Genomic DNA, 17,942 nt, shown 5'->3' on the forward strand with positions numbered 1-17,942 from the left:
TGATCAGAATCACCCACCTTCTCCCCACACCTTTCTCTATTCTCATATCATCTCAAAGCCAACCTCACAGGGGCAGGAGCTCTCAGTCCCTGGCACAAGCATGGGGCAGTGGTGGGAGGTGGGTTTGCTGTGGGCGGTGCCCGTCACAGGCCACAAACAGTTCTGCTGGGGGGCCGCTGCCCTCCATCCTTCTCAACCTCTGTGATGTCACACTGGGACTTCTTTCCTTCCACCCTGGGCTGTGGCTTCCGAGGCTGCTGTGGCCATGGGGCTCCTGGAGCCAGCAGGGGCGAGGGAGCCTAGTGGCTCTGATCTCCCCTGCCGGCGCGGGAGGTCCAGCCATGCCGCTCTTGAAGGACGCAATGCCCCTCATGAAGGAGCCCCGTCCCCCGCCTCAGGCTCCTCTTCCATGGATCCTCCCCAGCCTGTTTGCCGCCTTCAATGTTGTGCTGCTGGTGCTTTTCAGTGGCCTCTTCTTCGCATTCCCGTGAGTCTCCCTCCCACACAAGCTGCAGGTTTCCTACAGAGACAGAAAGGAACACAGATAATGACAGTGCAGAGGCAGCGGAAGTGCCCAAGAGGGGCGAGAGGAGGCAGGATAGTCCGGGCCCAGGGAACGGAATATGCAAACACACAGGCAGTACAGCGCTTGGTGCCTCTGGGAGCTGCAGTTTGCTCGCAACACTGGGTGACATTTTGTGGAGTCACTAAGGATCTGTCATGAGCCAGGAGATGTAGAGTGGGGTTCAAGGTGTGTGGGTTCTGACCAAGTGGACAGGATCGGTGGGTCTTGGGGGGAGCTTCAGGCCACTGCAGATCAGGGCCAAGCCCTGCTCTGGTTTCAGTTGCAGGTGGCTGGCCCAGAACGGGGAGTGGGCCTTTCCCCTCGTCACAGGCCTCCTCTGTGTCCTCACCATCTTCAGTCTGGTTTCGCTCAATTTCTCAGACCCCGGCATCTTGCATCAAGGTGAGACGTTGGCCCCTGGGAGAAGGAGGCAGCCCCTCCTGAAGGGCCCCTCCCATCTCCCCTCTTCAGGCCTCAGGACCTTTTCACCGTACCTCCTCATCTGCCCCTCAAGTGCCTCTGGCACTTCATTGTTCCAGCCACGGAGACATGGAAAATCAAGTTTCTGGAGGTTTTCCAGCCACTTTGTGTAGGAGGGCCCAGGCAGGCCAGGAAGAGAAGCCAGCTCTTTGAAATGACTCAGTTCTCCCTCCATTAAAGCATCAATCACAGTTTCAAAGGGCTGAGTCCTCACAGAACACTTCTGGCTGGAAACCTGCCTTGCCTTTGAATGCCCAGCTCTCTGTGCTTGGGCGGCCTGCTCAATGGAGACGAGGGATACCCTCACCCACCTCTTCCCCACATTTCCTGGAGCCCAGTAATGACCTGGGGCTGGCCTCCCTACCCCCCAGAGCAGCAGACTGATGGAAGGGCCTCCTGCTGCTGCCCAATCCTCTTCCCATGCCAGGCTCCAACGAACAGGGTCCCATGATGGTGCAGGTGGTGTGGGTGAACCACAGGGCCTTCCGCCTGCAGTGGTGCCAAAAGTGCTGCTTCCACCGCCCGCCCCGGACCTACCACTGTCCTTGGTGCAACATCTGTGTAGAAGTGAGTGCCTCCTCTGACTCGCCCACCCCCACCCGCCCCGCCCCCTCCCACGGGGGCCAGTGGAAAGCCTGAAACCACTTCTGGCACTGCTAAAGGCCAAAAGGGGCAGTAACACCCAACCACTTTGGGTCACTCACGCAGGTCACTTCCTCTGCACATGCACCTGCCCAGGGAGGCTGGCCTTTGCCTGCACAGGTGCAGACACCCGCAGATGCATCCACACCTGTGCTGGGCCTGGTCAGGCCAGGGGGAAAAAGACACTACTGTCTTACCCTAGGCTTGCTGACTCTAGCTGCCCAAGGCCGTCAGGCTAGCTGGAGGCCTGGCCAGGAAAGCTTCACCTGTCCTCTTCTTGTCTGGGTCTCCTGGGCTCTGAGTGCTTGTCTGTGTCACGTGCATAGCTGCAAAGGTTTATAAAGGTGCTGTTTTGTCTGGTCCTCACAACCCTGGGAAGTGGGCTGAGCAAGGGTATTACTATCCTCAGTGGATGTAGGAAACAGAAGCCCAGAGATATTCTATGTCCAGCCCACAGTTACACAAGGATGTGTTCCCAGACCAGGCAGGCCTTGTCTTAAAGGCCTTTTGATGCGTGATCTTGTGAGCCACAGAGACCTAACAGAGCGCTGACAAAAATGCTAGCGCTAGGGACTTTGTGGCTGGGGTTCTCCCTAGGGATGAGACCCAGTTTGGTTTGAGGGGCCACGGGCAGGTGGCCTTTGGGAACGGGAGTTGGGGGGGTGGGTAAAGCCTCAGATTTGGGGGCGATGGAGACTGGTCCAGAGGTCCAGTCCTCGAGGCCTGCTCCCCTCCCTCTTACCCAGGACTTTGACCACCACTGCAAATGGGTCAATAACTGCATTGGTCACCGCAACTTCCGCTTCTTCATGCTGCTGGTCCTGTCCTTATTTCTCTACTCGGGTGCCATGCTGGTGACCTGCCTGATCTTCCTGGTGCGCACGACCCACCTGCCCTTCTCCATGGACAAAGCCATCGCGTATCCTCCCCGGGTACCCACGTAGAGAACAGTGGGGGATGCGGGGGTTGGCCGGGGGCGGGGTCAAGGGGGCAGAGCTACGGGCGCTGGGAGAACCCACTGAGATAGGCGGGGGTGGGCAGGGCCAGGGAGATGGGCGGGGCTAGGAGGGACTGCGGAGAGTCGAGAATCTACAGCAGGTTCATGGTGGGAAGTGCTAACGGTGTCACGGGGCCTAGACAGCCGACTGGGTTGAGGTGTCCGGGGGCACCGAGCCTTGGGAGCGGGCGGGGCTGTTGGGGCGGAGTTGGGGCGGGGGCGGGGCCAGGGAGGAGGGTCCCCGGCGCTGCTCCTTAGCGAGTGAGCAGCATCTTGGTGGCTGTACCCGCCGTCGGCTTCCTGGTGCCGCTCTTCCTGCTACTGCTGATCCAGGCCAAGTCGGTGAGCGCGGCCGAGCGCTCCCACGAGGGCAAGGTACGCGAGGCCGAGCGGGGCGCAGGGTTGTGGGTGGTCAACTTGTGCCTCGGGACCTCTGCCCCTAACGCTCCTTGTCCACCGCCCTGTCCCTGACCGGCTGACCTCCCTCGAAGGTGCCTCAGTTGCCCTTCAAGACCTAGATGCACCTCCATCCTCCGCTGCTCGGGGGTCACCCTCCCTCCTGGGTGCACTGCATCCGGGGCCTACTGTGTGCTAGGCCTCGTGGGCTTCATTTGGAGCAACGGGTGAGGAGGTGAATAAGGCTACATCCTGGGCTTCTGTGGAAAAGGACCCTGAAATCAGAGTAACACCCGCCAGACAGCGGTGAACGCCACGAGGAAGGGCCTGCCCTATGTTGAGTAACAGACTCACAGAGGGACTCAAGTTCAGTGAGGACCGCCGCGCGGAGTAGGACGCAGCGTGCGGTGGTTTTGGACGTGCAGAAAACCCGGGCGGCGGGTGCGGGTGGAGGCAGGTGAGAGCAGTGCAGGTGAGGGGTGCTGCCAGCAGGAAGGCAAGGAAGCCTGCAAGCCTGTGGGATGTGGATAGGATGTGGGTAGGATGGTGAGGACGCAGTGCCCGCTGGAGCAGAAGGTGCCATGGGAAAGAAGTGTACTGCTTGGAACTGGCCAGAATTAAAAGGCCCAGAAAGTCAGGTGGAGAATGGAGTCTTGGTTCAGGGGAAGCCTGGGAGCCAAGGAAGGATTTTTTTCCCTTTTCTTAAATACAGTAAAATTCATCCGTTTACAGCGCATTTCTATGAATTTTGAAAAGCATACAATCTGGTCCTGTAACCACCACCATGATCAAGATTTATAACGGCTCCATCACCCCCCAAAAACTCCCTCATGGTCTTTTGTAGTCAGTTTCTCTCCCTGCCCGCAGCCCCTGGCATCCACTGATCTTTCTATCCCTGTAGTTTTTCCTTTTCCAGAGATTGGTGTACATGGAATCACAGCCGCTTGAGTGGGCTTCTTCGACTGGGCATTAGCGATCCATCCCTGCTGCTGCCCATACCAGTAGTTTTTTTTCTTTTTATCGCTGTGTCCTATTGCGTCCTATGGATAGACTACCTTTTGTTTATCTGTTCCCCTACTGAAGGATATCCCTTGCATATCTTTGATTAAATATCTGTTCCAGTCTTTTGCTCATTTAAAAAAATTGGTTTTTTTTAAATTATTGAGTTCTACAAATTCTTGATATACTCGGGATTCAGATAAGTGTTTTGCAAATATTTTCTCCCAGTCTGTGGCTTGTCATCTCAATTTTTAAACGGTGTCTTCCAAAGATCAGAAGTTTTACATTTGGATGAAATGCACTGTAGGTTTTTTTCTTTTATAGACGGTGCTTTTGGTGTTGTAATTAAGAAAGCTTTGACTAGGAGGGCCTGGGTGGCTCAGTTGTTAAGTGTCTGCCTTCTGCTCAGGTCATGATCCCAGGGTCATCGGCTCCTTGCTTGGCAGGGAAACCTGCTTCTCCCTCTCCCACTCCCCCTGCTTGTGTTTCCTCTCTGGTTGTGTCTCTCGCTCTGTTAAATAAATATGTCAAATATTTATGTCAAATAAAATCTTTTTTAAAAAAGGAAGAAAGAAAGCCTTGCCTAACCCAGTGTTACAAAGGTTTTCCCATACTTTCTTCCGGAAGTTTTATAGTTTCTGAATTTTATATTTAGGCCTATGATTCATTTTGGGTTAAATTTTGTATGTGAGGCAAGTGTTGGGTCAAGCTTTATTACTTTTGCATAAGGGTTGTTCCTGCATCATTTGTTGAAAAGAATATGCTTCTTCCATTGAGTTACCTTTGAACATTTGTCAAAAATCAGTTGACTGAATAGTTGTGGGTGTATTTATGGGCTCCCTATTCTTTTGTCAATACCACACTGTCTTGATAATTAGGTTTGCATTACGTCTTGAAATCACACAGTGTGAGTTCTCCAGATTTGTTCTTTTTCAGAGTTCTTTTGGTTATCCTAGTTCCTTTTATTTGCCATATAACTTTTAGAATCAGCTTAATTTCCAAAAAGAAAAAAAAAAAAAGATCGCTGGGATTTTTATTTGGGTTACATTGAACCTGTAAGTCAATTAGGAAAATTGATACCTTAACAATATTGAGTTTTTGAACCCAGGAACCCCTTTCCGTTTATTTACTTCTTTGATTTCTATCATCAGAGTTTAGTAGTTTTCGGTATATAGATCTTGCGTACATTGTGTTAGATCTTTTCTAAGTATTCATGTGCTATTATAAATGTGCTCTAAAATTTCATTTCTATTTATTATTTTAAGAAAATACAGTAGATTTTTGTTTATTGGTCTTGAATCTTGGATTTTGCTGGATTCACTTGTCCAAATAGCTTTTTTTGTTGATTCTACATAGGAAATCATGTCATCTATGAATAATGACAGTTTTATTTCTTCCTGTCCAACTTGGATGGCTTTCTTTCTTTTTTCTTCTTACTGCACCGTCTTGGATTTCCAGTACAGTGTTGAGTAGGAGTGACAAAAGTGAACATCCTTGGGGTGCCTGGGTGGCTCAGTAGGTTAAAGCCTCTGCCTCTGGCTCAGGTCATGATCCTAGGATCCTGGGATCAAACCCCCAGCCTGCTTCCCCCTCTCTCTCTGCCTGCCTCTCTGCCTACTTGTGATCTCAGTCTGTCAAATAAATAAATAAAATCTTAAAAAAAAAAAAAAGTGAACATCCTGGACGTAGGATGCCTTTAGCAGAACAATGACCTGACTAAATGTTGGGGTGTTGTTTTTTTTTTCCATGAGTAGTCTCCACATGATATGTGGGGTTTGAACTCACGACCCTGAGACTCTGTGATCAAGAGTCACATGCTCATCCAACTGAGCCAGCCAGGCACCCTAACTAAAGTCGTTTTAGGAAGGCTGTAGTTGGCCACATTGATGAGGGAGGGCTGGAAACAGGGAGACAGCTGAAAGGACAGAGGAACCCTGCTTGCCCACTACCTCCCATCCCTACAGTCAGTACTCAATCACACAAGCCTCTCCCCTTTTGGCTCCCAGCCCACCTGTGACTCCTCTGCTCTTACCCATTAACCCTTACTCATTACCTCCTGCAGTCTACATGCCTTCTCTCCCCAACTTCAGACCATCATTTCAGCCTTTCCAGGGCAACATTCTCCCTTCCCATGTCCCATGGTTCTTCTAGCCCCCAGTCAGCCCATTGGCCCGTCCTTGCACCACTGCTCAGATTGGGGCGCTCCCAGGCTATGATCTCCAGTCTTAAGAAATCTACACGTGGTCTGTACTCTGTGAGTCACTGCACTCTGCAATGAATGTGATTCATTCATTCAGGGCTCTTTCCCGTTAACTCCAGAACCCATTTCAGGCATTCATTCCCTTCCTACCTCCATCCCCAAACCACATCTCCCACGGCCACTTGCTTGGGGGTTGATAGCAAGAGCTCTGCAGCCAGCATACATAAATTCAAACCACAGCTTTCTATCGGCAGGGAGATCTTGGGTCTGTCGCTTGGCCACCTGGTGCTTCAGTTTCTCCATCTGTAAAAGGGAGCAGCATGGGTTGATTTGTGTACAACACATACAACAGTGCCTGGTACAAGCAAATGCCCAATAGAGCATTGCTGTTGTTACCATTCCTTCCCGTCATCATTTACACATGTTCGTGTCTCTCTGATCTTAAAACAAAGCAAACAGTCCTTAACATCACAGGCCTCCCTTCTGGCTGCTGCGCTCTCCCCTCCAGCAGAGGAGTATTTCTTGAACGAGTTGGCTCTGCTCACTTTCCCCTTCCCCAGCCCACTGCAATCCTGCCTCTGCTCACTGTCACACTAACGTCATGCTCACCAAGTGGCCAGCGGCAGTCCTAAGACTCATCTTGTCCCACACCAGCGTGGTCCCACATGCACGCGCCATGGCCCTTGCCCAGCCTCTCAGGTCCCGGATCTCTGCTTTCCAGGGCTGCTGCTGTTCTACCTGCCCCCTAGAGTCTTGGCACTGGCTGCCTGCTCTGCTCCCCCATCCCCTCTCTGGGCTGCCCTGACCACTCGCCAGCCGCCTGAAAGTTAAGGCTGGCTTTGTTGGTGGTGGTGTGTCCTCAGTGCCCAGTGCAGTGCCTAGGGCATTGCTGAGGCCCCAGAACAGTTATGAGCAAATGAGGGAATCTGTACCCAAAGGAATTGATACTGATTTGGAAAAGAGGGAGGGAGGGAGCGAGAGAGCGAGGAAAGCCTGATACCCTGATCCCTGGGGAAGAAGGGCAGAGAGCAGAGGCATCAGGGAGCTGGACAGGAGATGAAGATGCCCAATTTGGTTACCATCCTGTGGAGTGGGAGAGCATTCGAGGCATGGATTTGGAGCAGGAGAACTGGGTCTGGAGCCAGTGAAAGAGGATAGTCAAGGAACTTCCTAGCTGCTGGATTCCGTTCACATCTGAGAGGCTCTTCTGGGGGAGAGGAAAGGTCTGCCCTTTGTTAGCAAGTTCTGATGAGTTCATTAGGCAATTATCTATCCCTCCTTCACGCATTGAACAAGTCAACATGTTTGTATGCCTCATATATATCTAATAAATCAAAATTTATTTCTCTAAATTTAAAATTCTAATTGTAAATGTAACCCAACTCTTCTAACCATTTAATTAAAATTGCGATAGAATACCAGTTTCCCTTACTTGAATGCTTTAAACATATTAAAGTAGGCAAGAACTCAAAGTATCGCGATGGTTAGTGTTGCTTTTTGGCAACAGTGGGACATTGTGGAGGTGTCTGGACTTTTCCTTCCATATGTTCACCTGTCCTGCATGGAGTCCTGGCTCCTTTTGGTGGAGAATAGTGTTGAAGGTCAATATCATCGTGACAGGGACATGGGACATAGGGGAGCTGATGATGGGCAGAGGTGGCCCTGGGCCACTTTTGGTCATGACGAACATTTTGTACTAAAGGATCTTGAAGTCAGCATGAGAATCAGCTTGTGCTGGGGAAGAGGAGGAGGAGGGCAAGGCTGATGGGTAGAGGGAGGGAAGGGGAAGAACTTGGTTAAAGAGTGTCCAGGAGAGGACTTGACCTTTGCTGCTGGATGCTCAGGGTCTTTGGCCCAGACTTCCAGGGCCAAATTATTTTGTTAAGGAAATCTGATTGAGCCCCAGGCAACTGCTCTTCTAGATAGTGAAATTAAGCTAAGACACCACTTTGGGGAAAAAAAAAAGAGAGAGGTGGGAAAGTAGGGAGGTGGGGGAGGGGCATGGAACTGGCTTTAGAGCAGTTTAGCAACAAAAGGAAGATCGGAAAGTATATCTGGAGGGAGGTAGCAGGGGGATGTGCAGGGGCCAAAAGAAACAGAAAAAGGGAGGATACTGCAAAAGGGGTACGGGGTGATCGGGAAGGACCCCTGAGAAGGCAGAAGTGGGCGCAGTGCCGGGGGTTGCCTAGAGAAAGCTACTCAGGGGTGGGTGGGCTGGAGGAGGCCGGGGATCCCTCTCTCTGCTTCTCTGCCCTTGGAGTCTTGCTGCCGCCCTAAGCTGAGCTGATGGTTCAGGAAGGGCGGGCGGGGGGTGGTGAGGGGGTTGCCTGCCCAGTCCTGCAGGATCTGAGTTCCTCTTCCGGCCCTTGACTCCCTCCAGTGCCACTACCTGCAGGGATACAACCCCTTTGACCACGGCTGTGCCAGCAACTGGTATTTAACAATTTGTGCACCGCTGGGACCCAAGTGAGTTGGCAGATCAGGGGCCCGAGGGGAGGCTCCTGGGGCTGAGGTGGGGGGGGGGCAGGTTAAAGCCCCGTCATCACCCCTGGCCCCTTAGCCCAGCTCCCAGGCTCTTATACTCCCTGTTCTTCTTTCGGGGTTTTTTTTCCCAGGGCATGGTGAGAGCCTCTGGAACCCCCAGTTCCTCGCCTTTGTGGGTTCTTCACCCAAGGAATGGGGTGGAGGGACATTACAGCCTGGCTGAGACTGATCCCAGCTCTCTGCAGGGCCAAGCCTTGGGCTGTGTGCTCCCCAGGCTGAGGGGGACCAGGCCCGGAGGGCCATGACCCCTTCCATCTGGCTTATTGCTCCCCAGGTACATGGCCAAAGCTGTCTGGCTACAGAGAATGGTGGGGTCTGACTGGGCGCCCATGCAGAACCTTCACTTCCCAATGTGCACCTCGGTGCTCAGTACCCCAGCCACCCCAGGGCCTGTGCCTGGCCCCCAGCTCCAACCTCTGAGTCTCTACAAACCAGGGAAGGTTCCCCCAGGGAGTGGTGAGGCTCCAGCCCTCCAGGAGGTGAGGAGTGTGCTCGAGTATGCGCATGTTGGGAGAGGGTGTCTGTGGATTTTACAGGTGTTGGGGGCAAACCCCCCCCCATATCGGCCTGGCCCTGAAGGTGGAGCACTCGGAACTTGAGGGAGAGGGATCAGAGACCTGAGCAGGGCTGGAAGTCAAGTCACAGGCCTCCAGAATACAGCAGGGACCCCTGGAGACAGGAAGGGAAGAGACCACACCCCTCACTTGCTAGTAGGCCTTGGGCCTGTCACTTACCCTTTCTGGGCGTTCGTTTCCTCAGCTCTTAGTAAGGACTGAGACTAGTTCAGGGGTTCATAAATCTGAGGGGGGATTCCTTTACTTAAAGACAACTTTTACTCGGAAGCCCAACATAGGAAACACATGGAAGCCGACCATTAGGAATGAAGTGGGGGTGGGTAAGCCCAGCATCCTCCAGGGCTCCTGCAGTGATATTCTGGGGTGCCAGCTCACTCCCTTTGGTCTGTCTAGGGGGAGGGTGGCTGGGACTGTTTCTTTCTCCCCACCTGGTGGGTTGTGAGCTGTGGGGCAGGGGCCTGGGGAGAACCCCATCCCTCCACTCTGTGTTTAGCTCCATCCAGGCGCAGTGCTGTCCCTGTTGCGGGACTGCCCCAGACGAGGCTCTGTCTGCCGCTCGCCCCCTCATACCCGGCGGTGCCAGGAGCCCCTGCACCTGAACCTCATCTCCTGATCCCGCATGGAGGCCTGTCTGTGCTCTGCCCTTGCCCACTCCCCTGGCGGGAGTGTTGTGACCTCCACCAAAGCCCATTAAATATCCGTTGCCTGCCTCCTACGACAAATCTCCTGCACTGTCTGTCCTGGGGACCAGGGAGCTTGCGGGTGAGGGGGGCTCCGAGGGGGCCGGGACAAAGGCCCTGGGAGGGAGGAGCCAGGGTCGCATACTGGCTGGTTCTGCGACCTTGGTTAAGACACTCAACACTTCTCTCATCCTTAAAATGGGACCGTAAGGACCACAGCGGTGTAACAGAAAGCCCAGCAACCCCAGAGGTCCCAGGGATGTAAACCCCAGCGACATCCCCGCCTCTGCCCTGCTGCACCCCTGTCTGACTGCAGGGGGCGCCCGTCGCCTGGGAATTCTCCAAGCTGGCCCGTCCTGTCTGGGAACCCTGAAGCCTCCCCCATGGGTTGAGCAGCACTCAGGCTGGGAGTGGCCCCCCCCCCACTTGCTGCCTCATCCCTGTGGGGTGGAGGGGTAGCGGTGTTCTCCATCACAGTACAATTCCGCAGTCTTTCTTGCCAGCGGGTGTCACCCTGGTCGCGCTCTCCTGTTGGGGAGTCACATGCTGATTCTGGTCCCAGGCCCTGTGAGTCTGCAAGCCCCAGGGGGTTGTAAAGGGGTGCAGGGGTGGGTGGGGGGAGAGGAAACCACCTCAAACTGTGGTTTCTTTCTGGAGGGCAGTGTGTGGCTTTGGGAATAGAAATAATGGCAACTTCCTGGCAGGCTCTCAAAGGATAAAATGAGGGGTCTCAGGCCAAACATCAGGTACACAGTAGGCACACAATGAATGCAATGAATGCAGCAGGTGTGGTTATGGCTGTTTTCTCCACCCAACAGCTAACGGACCACCCAGCATTTCTCCAAGGACCACTTTCTCAGGATTACCTGGGTCCCCAGACCACTGATTCAGAATCTCTGGGATGGGGGAGGGCAGGCATCTCAGCCTAAATTTTTGTCAAGCACCCCATGTGATCCTGCCCCCACCCCCGGAAGTTTCAGAACTGTTACTTGAGGAGGTTGAGGAATGGCACCAGCCCCACTGCTTCCCGCCAACCTTGTATCCAGGTGAAATCAGGGTGTGGGGAAGGTGAGAGGAAGGGATGTCACCAAAGGATCAGATGAACACCTCAGGGGCCTGTGGAAGGGTGTGCCTGTGTGCTTGTGCCTGGGGGTGGGAGTGGGCAGGAGCCCATCCTTTGGGGGTGTCAGCCCAACCTGGAGAGGTCATGACTCCAGTTCTCCGTATGCGGAGTCCCTCTCAGTGCTGCCCTTCCTTCTCACTCCCACCCGGAATGATTTTGCTCGACCTTAGGGGCTCTGGCACTTTCTCATCCCCTTCGCTCTGGTCTTAGGGTCTCTCCATCCCAAGCCCCCTCGGTGTTCAAGTCTTTTCTCAGCTCTCATCCCTGCTTAACTCTGGTTCTTGGGCTTTGAGAGGGATGCAGTGTACACACTGGCATACGAAAAGGCAGCCTGGCTTTGGCTTTGGCTTTGGCTTTGTCGTAAATGGCTCCTGTGGCCATGTTTAAAACTCTTGTGCAAGTAAAGCTGGAGCAGACTTGTCTGTCTGGGAGGCCCGCAGTCCATGGTTGTTGCATGGTAAGGGGAAGAAGGCATGAGGCCTTGTGAGCCCCCAACCCCAGGTGTGGATGTAAGTCCAAATCTGTGTTTGTCCCCTGTGTGGGTGGTTCCAGAGGGCATAGCTGAGCCCAGGCTGCCCAGCAGTGAGGAGAGGCACAGCCCTGATCCCAGATGGGAGTTCTCAGGATGGTCTGAACCTGAGGCAGAGAGGAAGAGAAACCAGGAGCCTGGGCCAAGGCATGGATGGGGAGATATTCAGGGAGCTGGTTGGGCACCCAGTGGTGCCTGCCTGGAGCCCCAGGTCCACAGAGGGCTAAGAAGTTTGGGCCCAGGGTCTGGGGAGGCCTGGTCCTGCTTCACCCCACTGCCTGTCTCTCTGCTGCTCTGCCCGGCTCAGGGCCTGGTGGCTGGTCATAAGGAGTGGACCTGCTGGGTCCCTGCCTCCAGCTGTATAGGAGACTCACCCACTGTCTGGCAGGGCCTTCCAAGTCTTAAGCCAAGTGTGGGTCATCTCCTGGAAAGCCTGGGCCTCAATTTCCCCACTGGGCAAAGACATAACTTTTCTCAGGTTCTCAAAGGTGGCCATAACCCTTCCTACCCTGGGACATAGATTCTGGGTCTTTCTCATCCCTCCTAATCTGAGATATTTAGGATTTCTTAGGGAAGCCTCTTAGGTCAGGCTTCTCTGCTCCTCAAGGGGAAGTGGACCTAGTTTCCCCTTCTTCTGACCCCCCCCACCACCTCCACACACACCTTTCCCCTACCTTAGACCTGCCCTCAGAGTCTTTCCTTCGAGGTTGGAGACCTTGGCTGCCCTGCACCCACCTTCCCTCTCTGCCCCCTCCCCAGTTTTGCTGAAACTGCTCTTGATTCTCAGACACACCCCTTGGAGCCCTTGGCCCCCTGATAAGAGCAGGGGTATTATCTGGGCCCAATTATGGGGCCAGCTCTCCACACACCCAAGAAGCCCTGCCATTCCTCCCTTCCCTGGACAGGAGCCAAGGAGTGACCTCCCACCCTTTAGGGTGCCAGGTACCCATGTGTCTGGAACCCCTCTGAGATGTCCCCATTCTACACTTGGAAACTGATGGAGGGGTTCAGACCTGGGATGGGGAGTCCATAAGCTGTCAACCTTTCCTCATCTCCAAACCTTTCCTCCATGGGCCTTCTAGAAGGTCAGGGTGTGGGGAGTGGGAAGAGCACTGGGCTGGATGTCCCTCAGCTCTGCTATCAACTAGTACCCTATGGGAGTGAGTCTTTTCCCTCTGCCTGGCTTCCTGTGACTGGTCTTTAAACAGGATGATCATCATGGCTACGTCACAGGGCTTGGTCACAAGATCCTAACTCTTTAGAGCTGCAAGGGACTCAGGGGTCACCTTATCCAGCTGCCCCTCCACCTCCAATTTCACAGATGGGCACTAGAGAAGGAAGGGATTGCCTAAGATGACATGGCGTCCAAGCCAGGCAGCATTCTGTCTGTCTGTGGGGCTGCCTCTCCCATTCCTGCTCCCAGGGACTATTCCAAAGGAGCAAGGAGCTGGGCAGCCACCACCAGGCCCCACCTTCCAGCCCCCAAACCCCAGAGCCCAGCAGCACATTTCAGCACAGGGCCTGGGGAGCCGATAAGAAGGCCCTGCTTAACTGTGTGTCCAGCCCTGTGCTGGGAGTGATAATGCCGCCCAGCCCAGCCCTGCCCACCCCACCCCACCCAAGAGGGCCCTGCTGGTGGGTAAGGGTGCGGTAGGGGCGGATGGGGCAAAGGAGTTTGCCACAGTGTAGGATCAGGGCCCAGAATCCTACCACGTTGCAGAGCCCAGACCCCTCGCTGGCTGACCTCCTGGGTACCGGGGCAAAGTGACTAGCACCCAGGGGACTCTCCTCCTGTGCCCACATCCTGCCCTTCAGTTCCTATGCCTGGAGTGTGCGGGGCTGAAGGTCTGCGGGGTACTGTCGTGGGGGACGAAACCTTCACCAGCACCGCCCACAGCCTGGCCTGTGTGGGGGTTCCCACGTGCTTCTCTGGTACCCACAACCCTCTGCAGTCATCACGCTTGTTCTAGAGATGAGGGAACCAGCACCGAGCCAACAGTCCAGCTCCTCGGGGTGACACCTCTTCTAAGTGGCAGAGCCAAACCCCTGTCAGCCTCTCCCATTGCACTGTGCTGCTCTAGGCGGTTCTCTATGATTTCAGCTTGTTCCAGAAGTCCCCCTCATCTGTGAGGGTCTTCTCTGAGCCCCCCAGTGGAGGCCTGAGACCACGGTCAGCACTGACCCCCATATACACCACAGTGACATTTAATGTATAAATGAGCCACAGCAAGAGATGAACAACTAAAAATAAACTGGAACATTTCTAGCTGCGTCCTGTAATCAAAGGTATGAGTGTGGTCTCCGTCCGCCTTCCGGTGTGAGATGTAAAAGTCCTGTGTGATGAGGTGAGGGAATGACGTCACACCGTGACCCATGACGTCGTGGTAGGCTACCATGGGCCTCCTGACATTACCTCAGAAGGAGGCTCCTCTGGTCTTCAAGGGAACAGCAGGCTGACTATCCAAAGGCTTGGCCTTCCCACACGGTGAGGGAGTTTCCTCCTAAGAAAACATAATGTTGGGACGCCTGGGTGGCTCAGTGGGTTAAGCATCTGCCTTCGGCTCAGGTCATGATCCCAGAGCCCTGGGATCGAGTCCCCACCGGGCTCCTTGTTCAGCAGGGAGCCTGCTTCTTGCTCTGCTTTTTCTGCCCACAGCTCTCTGTGCTCCTACTCTCTCTGCCAAATAAATAAGTAAGTCTTTTTAAAAATAAGATTCGGAAAAAAAAGAAAACATAATGTTGCTTCTCTTTTGGGACTGGCCAGGGTCCCAGGCTGAAGGTGGTCAAAAGCCATGGTCATCTGAGCCCTGGGTCCAGCCAGTGCCCCGGCTCCTGCCTGCTCTCCCCTCTCCCTGCAGCTTCTGTGTCTCACCTCAGTCTCTGCTCCCACTTGACACCCTTCCCCTCCCACTGCTCGCTCCCTTGTTCCTCCTCTGCCTACTCCTTTCCTCTCTCTTCTCCCTCTCCCCTCCTGTCCCCGCCACCCCTCTACCCCCCAGTCGTTCCTGGACCACAGCTTCCAGGAACACAAAGTTAACCGTCTGGCAACTTTCAAGGAATACCTTTTAACTGTGATTCTTGGAAACCTCTGGGTCTGGGTGTGGACACCCACAGAGCTCTGGGCCAGGCCAGAGGCCTCGCAGGCACAGGGCAGCTTTGTCCCTCTCCGACCCGGTCTTCCTCCTCCCAGTCAGGCACATGCTCTTGAAGCTTCCTGGTCAGGGTGGTTTTGCTGCCGAAATTGGAGGTTCACAAACTGGAAGAGTCCTTCCTGAAAATCCAGCTTATTTCTCAGAGGAAAACCAAGGCACTGGGTGGTGGTGGGGAGTGGGGTCAGCAAGGCCTCCCCTAGATCACACAGTGAGGTAGAGGCCAGGTGAGGCTGGGTGACAGACCTCCTGCCTCTGAGCCTTTCCACCGCCCCACCGTAGGTCAGAGGCCCGGACAATAAACGGGGAGGCACTCTTTCTTCTCCCGGAGGCCCAGTAGCTCGGCTCTGGTGAGCAAGATCACAATGACAGCAAGCCTAGCAGTATCCCCTGGAGTGCCCACTGTTGAGGAAGTGCTTTGCTTGCATGATCTCATTTACTCAGAATAGCTTGGGTGGAAGGTGCTGCTGTTATTTTTGTGGACATGACCCTGGATGGTCCTTGGGCTTCCATCTCCCTATCTGCTAGGACAGAATTTTCTGGAGGCTCCTTGGGACTAATCTTGCCCTGACCTCCTAGAAGTCCATAACTCTGACCAGGAAGTGGGGGTTCCTGGTCTGGGGACAAGCCTAGGACCCCTGGCAGGGCTTACTGAATGACTCCTGGGGGGGCGCATTAGGTCATCAACCAAGGGTACTGATCCCTGGGCAGGATCCTTGGCCACCTGCTCTGGAAAAGTCCCCTGCCTGGTGTTCACTAGATAGCTGTTCCTCAGCCACTGACAAAACTGGAAAGGCTGACCTTCCTGCCCTTTTGCTGTCTGGGCAGTAGTACCCTGTGGAGAGGACACAGACTGGGCGTTAGGAGAGCTGGGCTGGTAGGCAGGCCCTGCTGCTTCTGGTCATTTGGCTGTGGAAAGCCTCTGGCCTCTCAGAGCCCATTCCCACATCAGCCAAAGGGCAATGAAAGCCACCTGACCACACTGTGGGCTTGCTCTGTGATGCTCACTGCTTTGCACAGGCCAAAACCGAGTGGTTGTGGGGTCACTGGGAATGGAACAGTAGGAGGGCCACACTTGGGCTCCAGTATTTGTCTCCCTTTCCCAGAGCCAGAAAAGGAGGCTCAAGTTTTGGATTATTTGGAAATGACCAAAGCCAAAAATGGGCCACCTCTTTTTAAATCCCGGACAAAGCCTGGGTCACCTTCCTCAGGTGACTTCCCCACCAAGTGTCTGTCCCTAGGGGGAGAGCTGGCCCGACATGGGTTTGGGGCAGGGATGGGGCCTCTCCTCTCTGTTCCCACTGGTTCCATCTGTCAGTCCCTCTGGGCCCCTGGCTTCAGCGTGCCCTGGAGTGGAAGCCTCTGGAAGGTCTCATGGTCTGGTTGGGCCAGGCTCACTCTGACGCCACAGCAGAGACTTGGGCTGCAGGCATCTTGGCCAAGAGGCTCTATCTGCCTTGAACACAATTCAGACCAGAGTAAAGGAGGTTTGTTCCTAATGCAGAGACCAGAAGTAGGCACACAGAGGGCTCTTTGCTGTGGAGCTGAAGCTTTTAAAGATTTGTTTTCTTTAAATATCCTGCTGCAGGAAAGAGAAGCCAAAAATCAAACATTACTGAGACATAAATTTCACGTGGCTTTAAAGAAACAATTTGGTTAGTTTCCGCCCCACCCTGTTTCTGCCCAGTAGGGTCCCGGGCACATGTCCCTGGGGTTTGCTGGTGGGCACACACCCTCCCTAGGCTCACCCATCCAGCCTCACCTCAAGGTTTCCGAATACCAGTTACAGCCAGAGGGCCTCCGGCCACAGCCTGGCCCCAAGCTTGTCCCAGGGAGGGTCTGCGTACATCAGCTCAGGAAGTGGAGGTAACTTACCTCCGTCCTCGGCTACGCTGGCACTGTTGATCATACCCTCTTTCTTGAAAACTCTCTCTTTATCCTTGACGTCAGGGACCAGACACACCTGACTCTCCTCCTGACTCCTGCTCCAGAACTCTTGCTCTCACCTCCTACCAGGAAACTTCCAGGCTCTGTCCTGTGCCCTCCTCTTGAAGAACTCATGCCCTTGCCTTCAATAGCCCTGGGCCTTTCCAATGCCCCAGGCTCTGGCCTTGATTTTTTTCTGTTTTCCAGCTTTACTGGGGTATAGTTGACAGATAAAATGATAAGATATTTAAAGCATAAAACAATAATTTACTATCTGTATACATTGTAAAAGGATTCTCCCCCATTGAATTGGCCTTAATTTTCTGATTGAATGATTCCCTTGGGGTCCCACCAGAGGCTTGGGGTCTTTGCTTGGCCCAGCACAGCGGAGAAAGGAGAGAAAGCAAAGACAAAATGAGCCATTGAGTAAGAGGAGCACTTTGTTAGTTGAGGAAACAGCTGAGCCGGGTACGAGGGCCTGGATCCTGGGAGAGGGTGTCTGGGTGTCCCAGCCTCTTACCAAGTCTAATCCAAAAGGTGTCCCTTTTGGGCCAGTCCATCCCTGGCCTCGACCAAGAGAGGAGCAGAGTGGGAGGAAACCTCTGAGCAGCCTCATTGGCCCTTTATGCCCCCAGAGTCCCTGCTGTGATAGGGACCCCATGACAGGCCTGAGTGGAGCGGGGGAAGGAGGGTCCTCGGTGAAGGAGCTTCTAGAGGAGAAACCAATCAAGTGTTGTTATCTAGAGAAGAGCTGGGATAAAAATTTATCCAGCAAGGGGCACCTGGGTGGCTCAGTGGGTTAAGCCTCTGCCTTCGGCTCAGGTCATGATCTCAGGGTCCTGGGATCGAGCCCTGCATCGGGCTCTCTGCTCAGCAGGGAGCCTGCTTCCCCACCCCACCCCTGCCTGTCTCTGCCTACTTGTGATCTTTCTCTCTCTGTCAAATAAATAAATTTAAAAAAATAAATTAAAAAAAAATTTATCCAGCAAATACTGAATAACTACAATGTATCCAGGAGGTAATGAAATTGATTTTAAAAAAGAATGTGTTTGAGGCGCCTGGGTGGCTTAGTGGGTTGGGCCTCTGCCTTCTGCTCAGGTCGCGATCTCAGGGTCCTGGGATGGAGCCCAGCGTTGG

At 54.0% G+C, this 17,942-nt stretch overlaps 1 protein-coding gene across 2 annotated transcripts; it reads left to right on the forward strand.

Annotated features, from left to right (window-relative positions):
• The first annotated feature begins 229 nt into the window (after window positions 1-229).
• Window positions 230-10,105, forward strand: ZDHHC19 (zinc finger DHHC-type palmitoyltransferase 19). Of its 2 annotated transcripts, none has more exons than XM_032869382.1 (8): window positions 230-487; window positions 846-967; window positions 1,473-1,612; window positions 2,434-2,606; window positions 2,954-3,059; window positions 8,660-8,745; window positions 9,098-9,175; window positions 9,211-9,283. In XM_032869382.1, exons 1-8 carry the CDS (start codon window positions 342-344, stop codon window positions 9,281-9,283), a joined length of 924 nt encoding a protein of 307 aa, XP_032725273.1. In that variant the 5' UTR covers window positions 230-341. The 2 variants fall into 2 exon arrangements, with proteins under 2 accessions (XP_032725273.1, XP_032725272.1); XM_032869381.1 differs by adding an exon at window positions 9,892-10,105 and having other exon boundaries at window positions 234-487; window positions 9,098-9,302.
• The last annotated feature ends 7,837 nt before the right edge of the window (window positions 10,106-17,942 follow it).

This window comes from Lontra canadensis, unplaced genomic scaffold (assembly GCF_010015895.1).
Source record: "Lontra canadensis isolate GAN:19392208 unplaced genomic scaffold, GSC_riverotter_1.0 scaffold38, whole genome shotgun sequence".
NCBI classification, from domain to species: domain Eukaryota; kingdom Metazoa; phylum Chordata; class Mammalia; order Carnivora; family Mustelidae; genus Lontra; species Lontra canadensis.

Coding starts and splice junctions, on each gene's coding strand:
- ZDHHC19 (XM_032869381.1), top strand. CDS start 342: ATGCCGCTCTTGAAGGACGCAATGCCCCTCATGAAGGAGCCCCGTCCC. Junction 488..845: donor GGCCTCTTCTTCGCATTCCC/GTGAGTCTCCCT, acceptor CTCTGGTTTCAG/TTGCAGGTGGCTGGCCCAGA. Junction 2,607..2,953: donor TCCATGGACAAAGCCATCGC/GTATCCTCCCCG, acceptor GCGAGTGAGCAG/CATCTTGGTGGCTGTACCCG.